Here is a 22,549-nt window from a genome sequence, read left to right on the forward strand (position 1 = left end):
TTTCGAATTTGGACAGTGGGGATGGAAATTATGTTAGATAAAGGAATTTTAGCGGATAAGGGGATGGTTGTGTGAGAATTGATTTGGGGCAAATATGTGAACTGACTTCAATGAGTTGTTGTCTAGAAGGATAATAAAAAAATTGTCCTAGGAATAAAACTAGAAAAAGTGAGTTCAAGGTACATGGAAATCGGTTTTGACCTACCCTGAGGAACACATTTGTAATAGAAAAACTATATATGAAAGAGAACAACCCAAGAACGTCAGGAGCTATATCATTCTTCTTTAGGCAAATGCTACATACTTATTCAATAAAAAATATTATAGAGTACTTTAGGCCTCAGACATATGGTTGGAATAGAAGACGGTTGAATTCATTTTTTACTCTGATACCCCAAAATTATATGAAATTTGGATGGATAATACCAAAAACCTTTTCTGGAGTTCTCAGGAGAGCACATTATGAACTATCAAATAATATTACCTCTAGTACTTTCTACAAAATGAAATATTATGGCATATGATCCCAGTATTAAAAAACTCTTCCAGATATTTTGATTGTTTTCGTCAGAGCCTATTCCTACATTTGTATGACAGGGACATCGAAACTTGAAACATCTTTGATATTAGAATCATGCATGCATTCATATTTCAATATAATCCAGTTTAAACTTCCTAGACTCCATTGTCACCATGCTTAAAACATGTCCATGTTAGATGAATTAACCACAAACTCCTTCAACATAACATAATAGTTTACATATTCAGGATATAATTTACCTTTTCATCCTTTAATTTTATTCCTCTATGTTCTAGCTTAGAGAGTGGTATTCACAGTTTCTACAACATGTCCTCCATATTCATGCTTTAAAAAAAAAAGATTTTATTTATTTATTTTTAGACAGAGGGGAAAGGAGGGAGAGAGAGAGAGAAACATCAGTGTGCGGTTGTCTCTCGCACACACTTCACTGGGGACCTGGCCCACAACCCAGGCATGCTCCATGACTGGGAATCAAACTGGTGATCCTTTGGTTTGCAAGCAGGTGCTTAAGCCACTGAGGCACACCAGCCAGGACCTCATGCTTGTTTTTTTTTTGAAATGAGCTAGTTCATAACTGCCTATCCGAGTTCTGCTCCTCTTTGAAGGATGTGACCATAGCTCAAAATGTGACACCCAGAGGTCACTGCCCCTGAGAAAAAGTCTTTCTTCTCGTTAGTTTCCTGAGAGCCCCTTTCACATCCTTGTTTCGCAGGCTATAAATCATGGGGTTCAACATTGGCGTCACCACTGAATAAAACACAGATATCATCTTATCCCGCTCTTTGGTGGTCTTGGAGTTTGGACGCATGTAGCTGAATATTCCTGACCCATAGAAAAGGATGACGACAACGAGGTGGGAGCCACAGGTGGAGAAAGCCTTGAGCCTGCCCTCCCCTGACTGCATCTGGATCACAGTGGAGATAATATGACAGTAGGAAACAAGGATCAGGGAGACAGGAGCTAGGAGCATGACCACACCCATTGCAAAGATGCCCATTTCAGTGCTGTAGGTGTCTGCCGAAGCCACCTTGAGGAGTGCAGGAGGTTCACAAAAGTAGTGGTTTATAATGTTCTGCCCTCGATAGGGAAGCTGGAAGGTGAAGGTGGTGTCCACCAGAGACACTATTGTCCCACTGGCCCAGGATGCTAGCGCCAGCTGGAGACACACCTGTTGTGTCATGACAGTGGAGTAGTGCAGGGGCTTGCAGACAGCCACATACCGGTCATAGGACATCACCGCCAGCAGCGCACACTCTGTGCACCCCACCAGAAGGAAGACAAATATCTGGGCCACGCACCCTCCAAAAGAAATAGTTTTCCTATTTACCAGGAAGTGGACCAACACCTGAGGGACAATGCTAGTAGAGAAACAAAGATCTGCAAAAGACAGGTTTCGAAGAAACAAATACATGGGCGTGTGAAGTCGAGAATCCATGAAGGTGAGAATGATGATGAGCAGGTTTCCAAGCACAGTCAACAGATAAATGATGAGGAAAAGAATAAACAGCAGGATCTGGGTCTGCAAGTCCCGTGAAAGGCCGAGGAAGATGAACTCAGCCACAAAGGTTTGGTTTTCTTCTCCCATTGAGAGTTATGCCTATTTACCTGTTTGGCACCACCACCAAGAAAAACTTTGGGTTACTGACCTCAAGTCCCATAGAAGAGGCTCATTTAACACTGACACCTACTTGGATATTTTTAGCTCTTTTGCTATCCAACTTGTTCTTATTAATGCTAAATATAACATTTTTATTCTTATTGGTTGTTACTTTTTACAGTAATTTATTTATTTTTAGAGAGAAGGAACATGGGGAGAAAGAGAGAAAGAGAAACACCGATGTGAGTGCGAGAGAAACACTGATGGGTTGCCTCTCATATGTGCCCTGACCAGCTCCCTAATCAGGAAAACCAAACCACAGCCCAGGCATGTGGCCAGACTGGGACAGAACTAGCAAACTTTTGCCTTGTGGGACGATGCCCACCAAGTAAGCCACACTGGTCAGGGCAGTGGTTATAATTTAAACCCAGGTACAGACAGTAAATATAAAGAACACTTGCCTATCTCTCAGAGGTAGGATTTGAATGCTTATGGACACATGTGTGTGTATGTGGCATGGGGAAGAAGATGATTTACTCTGCAGACAGAAAAGGAGAGTAACAAAGGAGTGAAAAAGGAGGTAAAAATATGAACTGTTGTACATTTACATTCCAAGAAAGGCCAGGAATAATCACTCATTCTTTCACACTCCAAAGATTTCATCTATGAACTTTACTAATTAATTCAACAGGATGTCTCTTTATATACTACGGGCAGAAGGTGAGGAAGAAAACATTAAGAGTGGTTAAAATAGAATAAAGGAAATAGAAGTTAGAAGAAAGCAGGGACAGAAAGCTGGACTCAGAGATGTGGAGAAGAGCAGACGGATGAGGGGAAGCAGGAAGAGATCTGGGAGTCTGGCTCTTTCCCTCAATCCAAAAGCATAGGTAATGAACTTTTTATCCATCGAGGCCCTAACAGCATTGTAACTAACACGGCCTTTCCAGAAATCTCTGCATAATGACTGTGACACACACAATTGCATACATGTGCACCATTATTCATACACACCTCATGCTACATACAAACCATATCCCACACAAACATGTACACATCCACACATCACGGATATACTCACATGTGTTTCATATTCTTATATGTGAACCCTCACGGGCACCAAATCTTTCACCGCAACAGAAGGAGTCACAGAGCAGGTACTTGGATCCTGAGCCAATTGGATACTGACCAAGGCTGGGTAGGTGGGAACCCACCATGCCTGGCTTCTATGGGTAGGACCTCGCAGAATAGGGTGTAGCTGTGGAGGCACCAGCATTGGGGGTCAGCATCCTCCTCTGGACTAGATGGACAGCACTGATGTCATGGGACCCCCTCTCCTCCACCTGCCCTTACTCACAAAGGGGTTGGAAGCAGCAATGCCAGCATCCCTAGAACAGTGTCCCATTTAGACTTGGTTCCCTCACATCTCCTAGACTCAGAGCCTTCTCAAGATCAAGAGGCTTTGGATGAGGTTCCTCAAAGTAAGGTTCCTAGTTTCCTTCAGGTCCTCTCCTGTTCAGGGAGATGGGGGAACAAATGCCAGCTGAGGGGAATGATGCAAACTGAAGGGCTGATAGCAGAGGGCATGGGAGGCAGAGTCAGGCAGAGTGGGATGTCTCTGGAAACAGCCTCTTCCCTAAGAAGAAAGTCTGGAAGAGGATTTTAGGTTGAGTTTCTAAAGAAGCATAGAAATAGATCTGCTGTCTCTGAGAGATTAGCAAGGAAAAAGGGCATGTGTAGGAGAATAAATGTCAAAGTTCATCTTTCCCAACACCATTCTCACCCCCACCCCAACACCCCAGTCAGTACTGTAGAATCCTGCAGACTGAGGCTCAGCAGCACCTTTCCCACTCTCACCTGAGGGCAGAGCAGGCAGACGCAGGGCTGAGGAGTCACTGGTTTAGGAAACCAGGATGGAATGTGGGAGGGAGTGATTTCGAAGCCTGCAGATCCACTCTGGAAGGACAGCACCAACTGTAGGTTGGCTCCTAAGCAATGCCTCTCAAGTCCTGCACTGGACTCATCCTAGGATTGTGACTTCATCCCCAGCCTTTTTGCCTTCTTTGATTGAAGGTACAGACTCCAATTTTCCTAGATCCCAGTTCTGAACAGCAGGATTTCCTTCAGGGGAATATTTAAAGGTGCAGTGCTGAGAGTGATGTAAATGAGGGATTCCCTTGGAGATTTAACAGCCCTCAATTTTACTTTCTTTCCATCCTCTGAGACATCCTAGGGCACTTAGTGTTACATTTGAAAGCAGAGACTAAAGCCTCTAAATCTTTCCAACTGTGCACCAATGTCATACCAATGACATCAGCAGATATATTCCCAGAGGTTTACAAGTTATCAAACTTGTGTTTTCATTTATATGGTGATTAAATAAAAAGGACAATGACATATATTGGATTATCTGGATGCCAACTTTCTATGTGAGTAATGCAACTTGATTGAAGGGGTGCACTCTCATTTTAGTTTATGGTTGTTAAGGTGATAATCTTAAGTGACAGAATTAATTGGATTTGTACTATCCTGATAGCCACATGATAACAGGAGTTTTGAATATGCTGTTCTCTTTTTTTTTTAATTTTTATTGTTATTCAATTACAGTTGTATGCCTTTTCTCCCCTTCCCTCCCCCCGACCCCAGCTGAACCCACCTCCCTCCCCCACCCCCATCATCCCTCCCAATTTTGTCCATGTTTCCTTTATAATAGTTCCTGCAATCCCCTCTTCCCACTGTCCCCACCCCACTACCCCCTAGCCACTGCTAGACTGTTCCCCCCCTCAGTGTCTCTGGTTGTATTTTGTTTGCTTTTTTCTTTTGTTGATTATGTTCCAGTTAAAGGTGAGATCATATGGTATTTGTCCCTCACCGCCTGGCTTATTTCACTTAGCATAATGCTCTCCAGTTCCATCCATGCTGTTGCAAAGGGTATAAGCTCCTTCTTTCTCTCTGCTGCATAGAATTCCATTGTGTAAATATACCATAGTTTTTGGATCCACTTGTTTGCTGATGGGCACTTCGGTTGCTTCCAGTACTTGGCTATTGTAAATTGTGTTGCTATGAACATTAGGGTGCACAGGTTCTTTTGGATTGGTGTTTCTGGGTTCTTAGGTTATAATCCCAGCAGCAGAATTGCTGGGTCAAAGGGATGACTGCCCTTTGATTTAGTTTTAGTTTTGAAAACTAAAACTATTCATTTTTAGTTTTCTGAGGAAATTCCATATTGTTTTCCACAGTGGCTGCACCAGTCTGCATTCCCACCAACAGTGAACTAGGGTTCCCTTTTCTCCGCATCCTCTCCAACATTTGTTTGTAGATTTGTTTATGCTGGCGACTCTGACTGGTGTGAGATGGTACCTCATTGTGGTTTTAATTTGCATCTCTCTGATGGCTAGTGATGCTGAGCATCTTTTCATATGTCTCTGGGCCCTCTGTATGTCTTCCTTGGAGAAGTGTCTGTTCAAGTCCTTTGCCCATTTTTTAATTGGGTTGTTTGTCTTCCTGGAGTGCAGTCGTGTGAGTTCTTTATATAGTTTGGAGATCAGGCCCTTGTCTGAGGTATCATTGGCAAATATGTTTTCCCATACTGTTGGTTCTATTTTTATTTTAATGCTGTTTTCTTTAGCCATGCAGAAGCTTTTTATTTTGATGAGGTCCCACTTGTTTATTCTTTCCTTTATGTCCCTTGCTTTAGGGGATGTGTCTGTGAGGATGTTGCTGCGTGGAATGTCTGAGATTTTCCTGCCAATGTTTTCTTCGAGGACTTTTATGGTGTTATGACTTATATTTAAGTCTTTTATCCATCTTGAGTTTATTTTTGTGTATGGCGTAAGTTGGTGATAAAGTTTCATTTTTTTGCACGTAGCTGTCCAGATCTCCCAACACCATCTGTTGAAGAGGCTGTTTTTGCTCCATTTCATGCTTCTGCCTCCTTTGTCAAATATTAATTGACCATAAAGACTTGACTTTATTTCTGGGCTCTCTGTGCTGTTCCCTTGGTCTATGTTCCTGTTTTTATGCCAGCACCAGGCTGTTTTGATTACAGTGGCCTTGTAATACAGTTTGATATCAGGTATTGTGATCCCTCCTGCTTTGTTCTTCTTTCTCAAAGTTGCTGCAGCAGTTCGGGGTCATTTATGGTTCCATATGGATATCTGAAATGTTTGTTCTGTATCTGTGAAATATGTCATGGGTACTCTAATAGGGATTGCATTGAATCTATAAATTGTTTTGGGCAGTATGGCCATTTTGATGATGTTAATTCTCCCAATCCATGAGCATGGTACATGCTTCCATTTGTTTGTGTCTTCCTTAATTTCTTTCTTCGCTGCTGTGTAGTTTTCTGAGTACAGGTCTTTTACCCCCTTGGTTAGGTTTATTCCTAGGTACTTTCTTTTTCTTGTTGCTATATAAAATGGGATCTTTTTCCTGATTTCTGTTTCTGCAGTTTCGTTGTTGGTATACAGGAATGCCTTTGATTTCTGAGTATTGACTTTGTATCCAGCTGTTTTGCCAAATTCATTTATTAGGTCGAGTAGTTTTTTGGTGGAGTCTATAGGATTTTCCATGTACACTATCATGTCATCTGCAAACAGTGACAGTTTCATTTCCTCCTTTCCAATTTGGATGCCTTTTATTTCTTTTTGTTGTCTTATTGCTGTGGCTAGGACTTCCAATACTATGTTGAACAGGAGTGGTGAGAGAGGGCATCCTTGTCTAGTTCCTGATCTTAGTGGGAAAGCTCTAAGCTTTTGTCCATTGAGTATGATGTTGGCTGCAGGTCTCTCATATGTGGCCTTTATTATGTTGAGGAATGCTCCCTCTATTCCCACTTTGCTGAGTGTTTTTATTAGAAATGGGTGCAGTATCTTATCAAATGCTATTTCTGCATCTATTGATATGATCGTGTGATTTTGTCTTTGCTATCGTTTATGTGATGTATTATATTTATTGATTTGCAAATACTGTACCATCCTTGCATCCCTGGGATGATCGCACTTGGTCATGGTGGATGATCTTTTTAATGTATTGCTGGATGCGTTTTGCCAATATTTTGTTGAGAATTTTTGCGTCTATGTTCATCAGCGATATTGGCCTTAAGGTCTCTTTCTTCATTGTGTCTTTATCTGGATTTGGGATTAGGATGATGCTGGCTTCATAAAAAGAGTTTGGGAATCTTCCATCATTTTGGATTTTTTCCAATAGGCCGTGAGGGACAGGGGTTATCTCTTCCTTAAATGCTTTGTAGAATTCTCCTGTGAAACCATCTGGTCCAGGGCTTTTGTGTGTTGGGAACTTTTTGATGACTGCTTCAATTTCCTCTGCTGTTATTGGTCTGTTCAGGTTTTTTGCTTCTTCTTCATTCAGTTTTGGAAGATTATATTTTTCTAGAAATGTGTCCATTTCACCTAGGTTTTCAAATTTCTTGGCATACACTTCTTCGTAGTAATTTCTTACAATCCTTTGTATTTCTGTGGTATCAGCTGTAATCTCTCCTCTTTCATTTCTAATTGTGTTTATTTGGATCCTCTCTCTTTTTTTCTTGATGAGCCTACTTAAAGGCTTGTCGATTTTGTTTATCTTTTCAAAGAACCAGCTCCTGGATTCATTGATCCTTACAATTGTGCTTTTAGTCTCTATGTCATTTAGTTCTGCTCTGATCTTGGTTATTTCCTTCTTTCTGCTTGCTCTGGGCTGTCTTTGTTGTTATTCCTCGAGTTCTTGTAGGCGTAGGGTTAGGTTGTTTGTTTGAAATGTTTCTATCTTTTTAAGGTAGGCCTGTATTGCTATGAACTTCCCTCTCAGGACTGCCTTTGCTGCGTCCCATAGATTTTGGGTTGTTGTGAGTTCATTTTCATTTGTTTCCAGAAAGTTTTTGATTTCTTCCCTAATCTCGTTCTTGACCCATTCATTGTTTAATAGCATGCTATTCAGTCTCCATGATTTTGAGTGTTTTGGGTTTTTTCCTTTGGGGTTGGTTTCTAGTTTCAGCCCCTTGTGGTCAGAGAAAATGCTTGATATGATCTCAATTTTCTTGAATTTGTTGAGGCTTGCTTTGTGTCCTATCATGTGGTCTATCTTTGATAAAGTTCCATGTACACTTGAAAAGAATGTGTATTTTGCTTCTTTGGGATGAAAAGCTCTGTATATATCAGTTAAGTCCATTTCCTCTAGGGTATTGTTAAGTGACACAATATCCTTGTTGATATTTTGTTTGGAAGACCTGTCCATTTTTGATAGTGGGGTGTTAAAGTCCCCTACTATAATTGTGTTGCTGTCAATATCTTTCTTGAAGTCCTCCAAGATTTTCTTAATGTATTTGGGTGCTCCTATGTTGGGTACATATATATTTACAATGTTTATGTCTTCTTGGTGGATTCTTCCTTTGAGTATTATGAAGTGACCTTCTGGGTCTCTCTTTATGGCCCTTCTTTGGAAGTCTATTTTGTCTGATATGAGTATTGCTACCCCTGCTTTTTTTTCCTGTCCGTTTGCTTGGAAAATTTGTTTCCAGCCCTTCACTTTCAGTCTGTATAAGTCTTTTGTCCTCAGATGGGTCTCTTGTAGGCAACATTGAATATGCTGTTCTCTTAAAGTTGCAGACTTTTACTGGATGTAAAGTCAAAGCTTTTCTTTTTGTGGGGATCATTCACAGTCAAAGGCTGTTTGTATACAGCTCTTTCTTAAAGTATTTGCTTCTTAAACTACTAAAGCGAGACTTTTCTATGGCCATATGAAAATGAAACTCCTATAGTTCTCTCAAGCTAATGAAAAAAAATTGAAGGCGAGTTTTATATTTAAATATCGTATCCATAGCATCTGAAGGCTAAATGAAGCAAGAGAAAATGGTGGTGGAAGGATCGAGTTATCAGTTCGTAGTACAGGCATGTGGGACTCAAGGAGGCACCCTGATGCTGATAGTCCCCAGGTCACATTTCATGTGGCAATTTACGGTCTGCAAAACATCAATCAATCACATTGAGGAAATGTTATTAACTTGATTTCTACTATTTCACTGGTTTCGTGGTTTGGCTTACACATTACTTGTCATTCAGCTTTGTTTTCACAGCACATATACATGTAACTCAGAGAAATAAATGGATTATATTCCGTGGTATAATATGCCATGATTTATTTAACAATATCCACATTAATGGACATTCGGGTTATTTCCAATCTTTGGACATTCAAACAAAATATCTTTGCAGATATGTCTTTGTGTCTTTGTCAAATGTAATTGAAGAATAAGTTTCCTGAGGCTTATTTGCTGGGTCTCAAGGCATATTCCTTTAAAATATCAATAGACAATTGTCAGTTGTGTTGATTTATACTCTCTTTGAAATTGCACAAAAGTTCCCATTTAGTTACACCTTTACTAACAACTGGTGTTACACTCATCAATTTTGCTATTTTATTACATAATACTTTAACTGTACTTGAGGATGAGCATAATTTTGTTTATTAAAAACTTTTATTTCTTTTACTGTAAAAGAACTGTTTCCTATGCTAATTCTCTTTTATTGGGCTATTCAACATTTACCACTTTGTAAAACCTTTAAATATTATGAAAAAAATGGCTGTTTGATTTTTTTCCTTGGAAATAAGTCTTTTTCCACTTTGCTACTTGACTTTCTTTATGGATATTTGTATCACACATGAGATTTATAACTAAACCTAGGCATACCAATCAGTCTTTTTCTTTATGACTTCTGATTTTTGAGTTAAGATTTGAAAGGCCTCTGTTATGAAAAATAATGCTTTTAAAAATCATTTATTTTTTCTGTAAGGTTGTTGTAGTTTTGCATACATGTATGAATTTCTTTACATCTTGATACATCTAGAATTTATTTTGATACAAGGAATGAGATAGGTGTCCTTAGCTTTTCCCCCAGAGAGTCACTTAGCACCATTTATGAGATAATTTCCTATCAATTTCAAATGTCTTGTACCCCAGATACTAAAAGCATATATGTGCCCCTGTGTTCACTGCAGCTTTATTTACAATAGCCAGGACATGGAGAGAACTTAACTGTCCTTTGACTGATGATTGGATAAAGAAGATCTGGAAGACTTAATCAATGGAATACTACTCAGCCATAAAAGATGAAACATTGCCACTCACAACAACATGAATGGATCTCGAGATTATCATGAGAAATGAAGTAAGAAAAGGGCAAGCACCATATGATTTCACTCAAATATGGGATGTAAAACAAATAGCAAAAAAAGTCATAGACACAGACAAGAATGTGGTGGATACCAGAGGGGTGGGGGCCTGGGTGAAGGATGAAGAGAGTGAATGGGGTAAATATGTGGTGACAAAAGAGGACTAGACTTTGGGTGGTGGGCACACAATGGAATACACAGATGAAGTGTTATACAATTGTACATTTGAAATGTATACAAAGTTATTAACCAACGTTATCCCCCAAAATCAATGGAAAAACATGACAAATAAACTCATGCTAAATTTGGCTCCTTTCTTAACTCTCTAGTCATTCCCTTTTCTGATTTTCTATTTCTATATGAGTAACATGCAGTCTTAATTCCTCCTGTTGTTTATTTGTTTGATCTCCGGTGTGAAGAGTTAAATTATAATATATTCCTAAGGGTATGAATATTACCATGATTACTGATTTCAAAGCCCCTCTCTTGATTATTTATCTATACATTTATTTTATTGATTACTTGCTTAAAATATACTTATACATGATTCCCACTGACCTCATAACCATTCTAATGTATGCAGTGCCTTTATTCAGTTCTTACACAGGGATTACTTTGTTTGTGTAAGTACTTTTCATTTATAGAAGTGATGTTGTACTAAGTGTCTCTTCGTTTCTTACTTTCTCACTCAGTTCTAAGTCTTGGAGATCGTTCCCATTGCCACATGTACCTCCAGTCTCTTCTGACTGCTGTGGAGCATCCTGTCCTTGGTGTTCGCCCACTGCATTTTCACTGATTTCCTCTCTCAGGGAGGGATGTCCAAGTTACACAAAAATTATCAACACAAATAAAAGAACCAGAAATATCGCAATAATGAGTCTGTGTGAGAATGTTTTTGGCTCAATAACTGTTACGTCATAGACTAAGCATAAGCATAAGACGACCAAATAATCCTGGATTCCTTCCCAGAATGGCTCTAGCTCATCACAAAGGTAAATGAGCTCTTCTATTTTCTACTGTTTTGCCATCACTTTATTGTATCTGAATTTGTACTTTTCCATGTCAAATACAGGCAAATAAATATCTCTTTGATAGTTTACTTTGTAGATTTTTATTTATTAATGAATTTGAGCATTGCTTTATATTGATGTAGTCCTTTAAAGTTATTCTTCTTCTTTTGTGTGTAAATTCCCTTTATACATTTTCTACTCTGTTTTCTTTTGAGGGGATGGGATTCTTCCTCTTGTTGACTTTTTAGAACTCATTGCAAATACCTGATAGGAAGTTCTTATCTCTTGTTGGCTTCAGTTAAAACAAATATTTTATCTATTTTCTCATCTATATTTTAACTATGTTCTTAATGGTTTTTACTAAACACTTTCCCGGATTTTGATGAAATCAAATTCAGCAAATTTTTCCTTGTGGACTATGCTTTGGAATTTCTTGACTCTAGGTCACTAAGATATACTACTGTTTTCTTATATAATGTCATTGTTGTACCATAACTTTTAGATACTTAATCCATTTATCGACCACCTCCTTCTGTCAGATTAGGCAAAAACTCACTTGTCTTTTTCTCCTTGTAGTGAACTATTTTTACCAACACTATTTACTAAAGTATTTGTCCTCTGCCTAAGGATAATTGGAATTACCTTTGTTTCACATTAAATTTACATAGAGATCTATCCATAAGCTCTAAATCCTGCTCCATTTGTTTATTAGTCAATTTTTGCACCAGTACCACTGGCTTTTATTTTCGGGGCTTAGCAATATGTCTTAACATCTGGTAGGGCATTCCTAGATCACCTGTTTCAACACTCTGACGAAGTGTAGATTATTTCTCCACATACATGTAAAGGTAAATCTCTTGGGTTACTCTAAAGTTCCAACTGGAATGGTGATTCATATTACCCTAAATTTATAGATCCATTTGAGGAGAAATGATATCTCTATAATATTAAAGTCAACTGATCCAAAAGATGAAATATCTCCCCATTTATTCAAGTCATCTTGTACTTTACTAGGGCTAATTTGTTACCCCCATGATTCATTGCCACATACTTTAAAACTTTTGCTGCCATTGTGAAATTGTACCCTGTTTTTAAAGTTACATTTTTAATTGGTTATTGCTGGCAGAGAGGTAGAAAAATTGTTTTAATTTTTTTAAGTTTGAGCTCCGATACAGAAAAGTTGCACACCTTTCTTTACAGTTTCTAACAGTTTGTTTGTTGAATTTTGTGTTTGTTCTCTAGATTGGTAATCATACATGATAAGCAAGTAGTACAGTTTTACACCTTATCTTCTGTTTCTTATATCTTACATTACTTATATTTTTCTTTCTTCATGGTATCCTTTATTACTCTCAGTACTATGCTAAACAGTAGTGGTGAGAACAGTGTCCTTCTTTGTCTTGTTCCTTGTCTTAGAGACTGCACCCAAAATTTCTCTAGTAAATATGAGACGTGTTGTTGGGTTTTGTTGCATAACCAACCAGGTTTTAAAAAGTTTATTCATTCGCGATTTACAAAGATTAAATAATAAGAAATATATTTTAATATGTTTTTCCTACATCACTGAGATTATTATCTGATTTTATTTTTCAATGCAATAATTAATACATTTCTTAGTTGGGTTTCTGATGTTGAAACACATTTGCATCCCAGAGAGAAATCATATTTAATTAGGCCATATTATTTTTAAATACACTTTTGGATTCAATCAGCTCTCCTTTTAGTTGGGATTTTTACATCTACATTCTCCCACAAAAGGAGATGTGAGTGCTAACAACATGTTATTTTTTTGTGCTCCTGGTAACCATTTTGACAGGAAATGCAGCTCAGGATTCACCCTAATGATTCAGAATTCTCCTGAGCACTTGAGCGGCTCCAGAGACTGCTCATGCTTCTCTTTGTTCATCTCTTTTAAATGCAAGAATTGCTGGGGAGTATGTCCTGAAATCAATGACAAGACCTCTGAACATGAGAGATGCGGGGATTCCCCTTCCTACCTTGTCCTTGATTTTACTGAGCCCTTTGACTTTATGAGAAGATGCTCCCAGTCTCCCTGCTGCCCGTTGTGTAGCAATACCCCTGCAGCCGCTCTCCCAACAGTGAGATGTCTTTATTGGTTTCGACATGCTAAGTTGATCTGTTTTTGTCCACCAGAGGAGAAAATGTTGGTAAGGTTATTAGAGCGAGGGAAAGAGGAGGCACATGTTGAACAAAGGGGATAACTTGGCATATATTGAGAGTGAATTGGTTTCAATCCCTTCGTACATTTGATTTTTTAAATTCACCTGATTATTGCCCAAACAATACAGTTCTTAGGGCTAAATCTTCTGTAATATATCTAGCCAAGGTTTTCTCCACAGTGGATCTGCCTCATCAAACCATGTTGCATTCCCTGTGAATAAGAATCACGGTCCTCACCTGAGGGAGACAAAAGCAGAACGTCCATGGAGTCATTATGGATCCTCTGGGAGTAACTTCTTATGCCTCTGCATGAGGTGGGAAGACGGTAAGTGGATATGGATGGTAGGTGATTTTGAGGTCAAATGATCTTGGAATCAGAACTTTAATAGTTTTCTCTTGGTTGCTGTGGATTTCCCCAGTATCCTCTCCCTAAAAGAAATGTGAATTAGACAATGCATAGTTTTATGATCCTATTCCTCTATCCTACATCTGGTAACATATGTCATTTTTAGAGAAATCAACTTACAAATTGATGTTAAATCTTCAAAAAAGGCAGAATAACATGAAAAATTGACAGAAGACCCGATTTCCTTACAAATTTTCCTGACCCTGGGGTGGCCCAGGGGAGCATTTTCTCCTCCACATGTGTGTGAGAGAATAACATGTTTTAAAAAGGAAATTAGGAGAGGTCAGGGATGTAGCCTTCTAATAGTATACTCCCAGGGTCAGTGAGCATCCCTACCATCCCACAAGTCACCAGTCACACTCATTTCTGACTCATTCACCTGTCTCCTGCTACTTAGGCTGAAGTCAAATCAGCTCAAAAACATGTGTTGGACACTTATTGTGTGCCAGGTTTTATCTTACTTGCTGTGAATAAAGATGAATCAGATATGGTCACTATCCTTGAATGTCTTACAGCAACAGAGGAGGAACATAACTTCAATGTAATTTGTTAAGAGCTATGATGGAGGTAACTACATCATGCAGTAAGTACATTTTCGTGTCTAGGCTGTACCAGGTTTTTGTAAATGTGTGTACGTGTGTGTATCTATGTCTATGTGTGTTAGGGATGGGGGCTGGGGAATGGATAAGAAGACATAGAAATCAGCAACATCCTGTAGCTGCCCTTTTATTAAGGTAACCACTGATATAAACATACATCACTTGGACCTTGTGACAAGTGTTCAGTTTTTATCCTATCTTTTCATCAAAACCAAGAACATTATTTTCTTACCATTTAATTTTCCCTGAGGTCTAGACACACCATTAATACCTCTGGGAAGGATGTGAACTGTGGCAGAAAAAGTAAGTCTAAAGGACCTGAGCTGAACCATAACCTGGAGACTTTAACAACTAACCAGGCAATACCTTCCATTACAGGATGGTAATTCCAAAAGTACCTATCTTAAAATAGCCTGCATTCTGAAAACTTATTTTTATATCAGTTTTATAAACTATTTAACAATAGTTTGTATTTCCCATTAGAAGTAATTCTATATTAATTTAAGTAATGGTTAGATCATATGGACTCAGTTGGTCCAGTACATTCATTCATGACCCAGTATTTGCTGTGAATCTATGATGTTCCAGAAACACAATGGCACTGGAGATAAAACATGATTATAGTCTGGTCCATCCTATCTGAGAGTCTTTGGCTCAGAAGATGGGTCTTCTGTCTCTATCCCCATCACCAAGGAAGTACTTGGCCAATCACATTTACTCAGCAAATAAGGTGATTGAGTATTCAAAGTGTGAAGAATGTTCAACAGAAACGATGCTAACTCTTTGTAGTAGGCATACCTTTAAATAGAGGGAATATTAGATGGCTGAGCAAAACCCAGTAGAATATAAAAATACAGCGTGTCCTAGTTATGTGGGGAAAAATGCCTAGAAAGTTGGCCTGTGTCAAATAAAAGTGTTATGAATGATAATCAAGCAGAGATGTGATTGTTCATAGTAACATTTTATTTATTCATTTATTATTTCAATGATGAATTGAAAACTGTCATCATTTTGGCTCATGGACCCATCCAAACACCTAAAACTCCACTTTCAGATTACATAGAGTGTAACTGTGTCTTTTTGAGAAAACTGGCAATGGCTTCAGCCCAGGAGTTCTTCACTTCGAATTCAGGGGATTCTTTGATTTAGATGTAAATGCTACTTCTTTATTGTACTTTAACCAAATCCAAAATGCTTTTCTTGTTGGAATGTAGGTAAACAACCCAAACCAACATTACCAATATCCATGACTTCATCACCAGTAGAAATCAGACATTATTACATTGTATTGCAGTTGTGAAGATATCTCAAAATATCATTTAAGCTCATCATTTTGAAATTAAGGTGGTTATTAACTTGCCACAACATTTTAAAATTTACTGTTTTAAAGAAGAATGTGTATTATTTTATCTCATATTTGTTTCCTAAAACTATTAAAACTATATTTTGATCGCTTTTCCTGATACTCCTATACATTTCATTTTTTTTGTGTGTGCACAGGTGTGTATGTATGAATTTGATGTTTTGAAAACATTATTTTGAAGTGCCTTTATCAGACAGACGAAGGGTTGATAGACCGAGCCTTGAATACAACCTTAAAATTTAAACTTTAGAATTTTCTTCTGTCTTTTGGAGTGGCTCTATGATGTTTTGTCATAGCTCCTAAATTCCTGCATGTGTTTCTAGGCAGGCGTTTTCTTTTTCCTTTTTTTTTTAAATTGTTATTTTCATTCAATTACAGTTGTATGCCTTTTCTCCCCATCCCTCCACCCCACCCTAGCAGAACCCACCTCCCTCCCCCACCTCCAACCTCCCTCTTCATTTTGTCCATTTGTCCTTATAATAGTTTGTTATCCCCTCTCCTCACTGTCCCCTCCCCACTGGCTATTGTTACATTGTTCTTAACTTCAATGTCTCTGGTTATATTTTGTTTGCTTTTTTCTTGTGTTAATTATGTTCCAGTTAAAGGTGAGATCATATGGTATTTGTCCCTCACCGCCTGGCTTATTTCACTTAGCATAATGATCTCCAGTTCCATCCATGCTGTTGCAAAGGGTATAAGCTCCTTTCTCTCTGCTGAGTAGAATTCCATTGTGTAAATATACCATAGTTTTTGGATCCACTCTTTTGCTGATGGGCACTTACGCTGCTTCCAGTCCTTGGCTATTGTAGATTATGCTGCTATGAACACGGGGTGCATAGGTTCTTTTGGATTGATGTTTCAGGGTTCTTTGGGTATAATCCTAGCAGCAGAATTGCTGGGTCAAAGGGCAGTTCCATTTTTAGTTTTCTGAGAAAATTTCATACTGTTTTCCACAGTGGCTGCACCAGTCTGCATTCCCACCAACAGTGCACGAGGGTTCCCTTTTCTCCGCATCCCCTCCAACATTTGTTTGTGGATTTGTTTATGTTGGCCACTCTGACTGGTGTGAGATGGTACCTTATTGTGGTTTTAATTTGCATCTCTCTGATGGCTAGTGATGCTGAGCATCTTTTCATATGTCTCTGGGCCCTCTGTATGTCTTCCTTGGAGAAGTGTCTGTTCAAGTCCTTTGCCCATTTTTTAATTGGGTTGTTTGTCTTCCTGGAGTGCAGTCGTGTGAGTTCTTTATATAGTTTGGAGATCAGGCCCTTGTCTGAGGTATCATTGGCAAATATGTTTTCCCATACTGTTGGTTCTATTTTTATTTTAATGCTGTTTTCTTTAGCCATGCAGAAGCTTTTTATTTTGATGAGGTTCCACTTGTTTATTCTTTCCTTTATGTCCCTTGCTTTAGGGGATGTGTCTGTGAGGATGTTGCTGCGTGGAATGTCTGAGATTTTCCTGCCAATGTTTTCCTCGAGGACTTTTATGGTGTTACGACTTATATTTAAGTCTTTTATGCACCTTGAATTTATCACTCTGTATGGCATAAGTTGGTGATCGAGTTTCATGTTTTTGCACGTAGCTGTCCAGATCTCCCAACACCATCTGTTGAAGAGGCTGTTTTTGCTCCATTTTATGCTCCTGCCTCCTTTGTCAAATATTAATTGACCGTAAAGACTTGAGTTTATTTCTGGGCTCTCTGTTCTGTTCCCTTGGTCTATGTGCTTTTTTTTATGCCAGTACCAGGCTTTTTGATTACAGTGGCCTTGTAATAGTTTGATATCAGGTATTGTGATCCCTCCTGCTTTTTCTTCTTTCTCAAAATTGCTGCAGCTGTTCGGGGTCATTTATGGTTCCATATGGATATCTGAAATGTTTGTTCTGTATCTGTGAAATATGTCATGGGTACTCTAATAGGGATTGCATTGAATCTATAAATCTCTTTGGGTAGTATGGCCATTTTGATGATGTTAATTCTCCCAATCCATGAGCATGGTACATGCTTCCATTTGTTTGTGTCTTCCTTAATTTCTTTCTTCGCTGCTGTGTAGTTTTCTGAGTACAGGCCTTTTACCTCCTCGGCTAGGTTTATTCCTAGGTACTTTATTTTTCTTGTTGCTCTATCAAATGGGATCTTTTTCCTGATTTCTGTTTCTGCAGTTTCATTGTTGGTATACAGGAATGCCTTTGATTTCTGAGTATTGACTTTGTATCCAGCTGTTTTGCCAAATTCATTTATTAGGTCGAGTAGTTTTTTGGTGGAGTCTATAGGATTTTCCATGTACACTATCATGTCATCTGCAAACAGTGACAGTTTCATTTCCTCCTTTCCAATTTGGATGCCTTTTATTTCTTTTTGTTGTCTTATTGCTGTGGCTAGGACTTCCAATACTATGTTGAACAGGAGTGGTGAGAGAGGGCATCCTTGTCTTGTTCCTGATCTTAGTGGGAAAGCTCTAAGCTTTTGTCCATTGAGTATGATGTTGGCTGCAGGTCTCTCATATGTGGCCTTTATTATGTTGAGGAATGCTCCCTCTATTCCCACTTTGCTGAGTGTTTTTATTAGAAATGGGTGCAGTATCTTATCAAATGCTATTTCTGCATCTATTGATATGATCGTGTGATTTTGTCTTTGCTATCGTTTATGTGATGTATTATATTTATTGATTTGCAAATACTGTACCATCCTTGCATTCCTGGGATGATCGCACTTGGTCATGGTGGATGATCTTTTTAATGTATTGCTGGATGCGGTTTGCCAATATTTTGTTGAGAATTTTTGCGTCTATGTTCATCAGCGATATTGGCCTTAAGGTCTCTTTCTTCATTGTGTCTTTATCTGGATTTGGGATTAGGATGATGCTGGCTTCATAAAAAGAGTTTGGGAATCTTCCAGCATTTTGGATTTTTTCCAATAGGCTGTGAGGGACAGGGGTTATCTCTTCCTTAAATGCTTTGTAGAATTCTCCTGTGAAACCATCTGGTGCACGGCTTTTGTAAGCAGGCATTTTCAACAATTCTATTACACTATGTGAATAACTAATTATTATTTACTTTAGTTAATTAATGTTAATTTATTAAGCAAAGCTGTATGGTATGCTTAATAAAGTACACAAAAATGAAAAAATATAGGAAAATTTTCAAAGTAGTTTCTAATTTCTGGAAGGAACAGACACAGAACACAGGCAAGGAGACCTGCTGGGCTGGAGGTGGCAGATCAGTGCTGTTTCGTCTGAACACAGAAAACTAGCCATGCTGGTGGGTTAAAATAGAAATTGTGTCGTGATGGGTGTCCATTATTTGGGAAGTTCACTGACAGTTGAGATTGATAGATGGGAGCCCCAGTGAAGGGGAGAATAGGATTTCCAAAGAGATTATGGCATATTATCCAGAGATACCTCTGGGTTACCAGCTCCTTCTAAACAGGTCATTTTCTCTAAGACAAAAGTGAGTTCCATTTGATTTCTCATCCCTTTGTGACTACCCTTTCAAGAAACTGACAGCAGAAACGGTTGGATGTCCAAAGAATGAGAAATATCTGCACCAACATGAGAAGGGGGAGGTGTTGTGAGACCAGCATAAGACTCAAGGTTTCAGTTAATAATAAGGTGAAATTAAATAGCATGACCTTATATGTGAACTCAATCTGTCTTTTTGTTATTAGATATGAAATATTCAAATAAAGAAGATAACATTTTGATCTACTTTATACTTGCCAGAGGACATTAAAAAGGAATGTACCATTTTATAAAGATTTCTTTCACAAAACGGAAAATGTTCCAACTAAAGCAGCATGATCATCTTCTAAAACCCTACAAAGAGGATTCTTGATTGGTAGTGATTGGAGGCAATTCTTCAGCCCTCCAACTCTGAATTATTTAATTTCATAGGTCATACACACCTATGATTAGCATGCAGTGACTTTTTACTGAAAAAGGAGACAAACCATGAGACACACAAATCAGACACAGGTGACAGAATTCTTCCTTTTGGGACTCTCTGACAACCCACACTCCCAGCAGCTACTATTCATGTTATTCCTGGGTGTTTACCTTGTCACTGTGGTTGGAAATCTGCTTCTCATGTCCCTTGTACAGGCTGACTCCCAGCTTCACACACCTATGTATTTCTTTCTCTGCAATTTATCTCTGGCTGACCTCTGTTTCTCCACCAACATCGTTCCTCAGGCCCTTGTCCACCTGCTATCCAGAAAGAAAGTCATTTCATTCACACGTTGTGCAGCTCAGCTTCTCCTCTTCCTCATTTTTGGGTGTACACAGTGTGCTCTTTTGGCAGTGATGTCTTATGATCGGTATGCAGCCATCTGTAACCCTTTGCATTACCCCAGCATCATGACTTGGAGGGTGTGTGCCCAGCTGGCTGTGGGATCCTGGACCAGTGGCATTCTGGTATCTGTGGTGGACACCAGCTTCACACTAAGGCTTCCCTACACAGGCAGCAATAGTATTGCGCATTTCTTTTGTGAGGCACCTGCCCTGTTGAGCCTGGCATCCACAGATACTTGGGCTTCAGAGATGGCCATTTTCCTCATGGGGGTTGTGCTTCTCCTCTTACCTGTTTCCCTCATCCTGGTATCTTATGGCCACATCATAGTGACTGTGGTCAGGATGAAGTCAGCTGCGGGACGGCTCAAGGCATTCTCTACTTGTGGCTCCCACCTCATGGTGGTCATTCTTTTTTATGGGTCAGCAATTGTCACCTACATGACACCAAAGTCCTCCAAAGAACAGAAAAAACTGGTGTCTGTGTTCTATGCAATGGTGACCCCCGTGCTTAATCCCCTCATCTACAGCCTGAGGAACAAGGATGTGAAGGGAGCTCTGAGGAAGGTGGCTACAAGGAATTTACCATGCAGGCTTGGAAATTGCCACTGACAGTGAGTCCTGCCAGGCTCTCTACTTCTCCGGCTTGCTGAGTAGTTTCCTCAGCAAGACTAGAACGTGGCATGATTCTCATCCTTCTTTCTTTTCCATGGACCCAACCTCAACCCTTTGTCCAGCCTTTCCTCTGTCAGAGGACAATAATTCATGGAGCAATAGGAAGGAAGGCCTTCCTTCTGGTTGGTCTTTCAGCATCTAAGAGTTAGGAAATGCCCTGAGAAGCATTCACATTTTACAAGCCCTGGAACATGTCACATCTACCTCAGTAAATCATTCTATGTATTAACATCTATCTGTCCCAGAACCTACACCAATTTCTTCCCTTTATCTTTTAAAATTTCTTGGCATCATCATATAGTAAATGAACAAACATCACTTAATTATTTACTATGAGCTAGGTGCCACATGTAGACGGTTGTGCACACGTACCACCATACAGGGGCAGGCAAAAATAGGTTTACATTTATGAGTACAAGAAACAGAGTATAATCTTGAATTATTATTTATTCATTAATTATTGTATTATTTACCTGTATTATTTGTAAACCTATTTTGCCCACCCTTGTGTATGTTTGAGGTGGGTGGTGAAGAGTGTGGGTACAATGAAGTAGAGTTTATGAACTATTGCTGTACTTCTCACACTCTTATTAGAGTCATGAGTACTATATAGATTAGGACACACCTTTATAAATGTAAGAACAGGGTTTTGGAAAAACAGCAAGAAATAGTGATATCCCAGAGCAGCAAGAGTAAGAAGCTATTACAAATCTTAGGCCCAAAGGACAAAGAGGAGGCAAGCGGAACTTGCAGTGGGTAGTTCTGTATAGAAGGTCACCAGGCAGAAGCTGTGGACTTAATATATGGAGGTGAGGAAGCCATGGGAATAAATGTTTCAAAGTCATTCTCGACCTGCCTTCTCATTTTCTGTTACTGTAGTAAAAAAACACAAAATCCAGGCTAATTTCCCCATGTGAAGATCCTTAATTTAATCACATCGACAAAATCCTTTTTACCATGTAAGGGAACATATGTACAGGGGACTAGGACGTGGACATCTCTGTGGACCCATTATTCTGCCTACCATCCTGTGGTTAAGTAAAATGAATGGGAGGCAGTGATAAGTGCTTGGCTAAAATGAGAGATGACGAATTTATAAATGGTGCCAACTGCTCAATTGTGTGATTGCCATCATGCAAATAAAACCCTGTGATTTGCCTTTTCATTTGCAAATTCCAATGGTGCTGTTCAGAATGTGCTGCCCTCTCTGAGCCCTGATGCCTGTGATCTGAAGGATACCTTGTGTGGGAGACCGAGCTGGTCCTGGTACCTCCATGGCTGACGGAGTTAGAGTTGTTTATAGGGTTTGTGGAGAGGACATACCTGTGCAGTAAATGCTATTTTACTTTGTTAATTCTCACTACATTCTTGTGAATAGTTTACACACAGCTGTGGTGTCATGTTGCAAGCCTGTTGTTTGCCCTGAGTTCAGAGTTGGGCAATGTTCACTGGATGAAATCATAGAGTGTGGCTGCTGCATTGGTTGAGTGATATCCAAGCTTAAAATGAACAGTTGACTTCATCCAATCACAATAAATTTTCCAAAAAAATTTAGTAACCAAAGAAACTCTGGGTTATTTGCAGCAGTTTCCTTTAAGTTGTCCACTTATACCTGACTGCAACCTTCTCTCACACTTCCTGTCAAACAACTCTCATATCCAGGGTTGATAATTTGAGATGGAGGCAACTGTCAGTAGTGTGGAATTGTCTTTCTCTAGACAAGGC

The 22,549-nt window shown here is 39.1% G+C and overlaps 2 protein-coding genes across 4 annotated transcripts; one reads left to right on the plus strand and one right to left on the minus strand.

Annotated features, from left to right (window-relative positions):
* Window positions 1-207: 207 nt before the first annotated feature.
* LOC128781041 (olfactory receptor 2D3) lies at window positions 208-4,229 on the minus strand. 2 transcript variants are annotated; one of them, XM_053925158.2, is made up of 3 exons: window positions 3,993-4,229; window positions 3,217-3,523; window positions 208-2,146 (listed from the first exon to the last, which is right to left on the minus strand). In XM_053925158.2, the coding sequence occupies exon 3, from the start codon at window positions 2,124-2,126 to the stop codon at window positions 1,182-1,184; it is 945 nt and encodes a 314-aa protein (XP_053781133.1). In that variant the 5' UTR covers window positions 2,127-2,146; window positions 3,217-3,523; window positions 3,993-4,229; the 3' UTR covers window positions 208-1,181. The 2 variants fall into 2 exon arrangements, with proteins under 2 accessions (XP_053781133.1, XP_053781132.1); XM_053925157.2 differs by lacking the exon at window positions 3,217-3,523.
* An 8,558-nt stretch (window positions 4,230-12,787) lies between these two features.
* LOC128781043 (olfactory receptor 2D2-like) lies at window positions 12,788-22,309 on the plus strand. Of its 2 annotated transcripts, XM_053925163.1 has the most exons (4): window positions 12,788-13,482; window positions 13,675-13,820; window positions 14,417-14,484; window positions 19,531-22,309. In XM_053925163.1, the coding sequence occupies exon 4, from the start codon at window positions 19,814-19,816 to the stop codon at window positions 20,759-20,761; it is 948 nt and encodes a 315-aa protein (XP_053781138.1). In that variant the 5' UTR covers window positions 12,788-13,482; window positions 13,675-13,820; window positions 14,417-14,484; window positions 19,531-19,813; the 3' UTR covers window positions 20,762-22,309. The 2 variants fall into 2 exon arrangements, with proteins under 2 accessions (XP_053781138.1, XP_053781136.1); XM_053925161.1 differs by having other exon boundaries at window positions 12,788-13,820.
* Window positions 22,310-22,549: the final 240 nt, after the last annotated feature.

The sequence above is a fragment of the Desmodus rotundus genome, chromosome 5 (assembly GCF_022682495.2).
Source record: "Desmodus rotundus isolate HL8 chromosome 5, HLdesRot8A.1, whole genome shotgun sequence".
Lineage (NCBI taxonomy): Eukaryota > Metazoa > Chordata > Mammalia > Chiroptera > Phyllostomidae > Desmodus > Desmodus rotundus.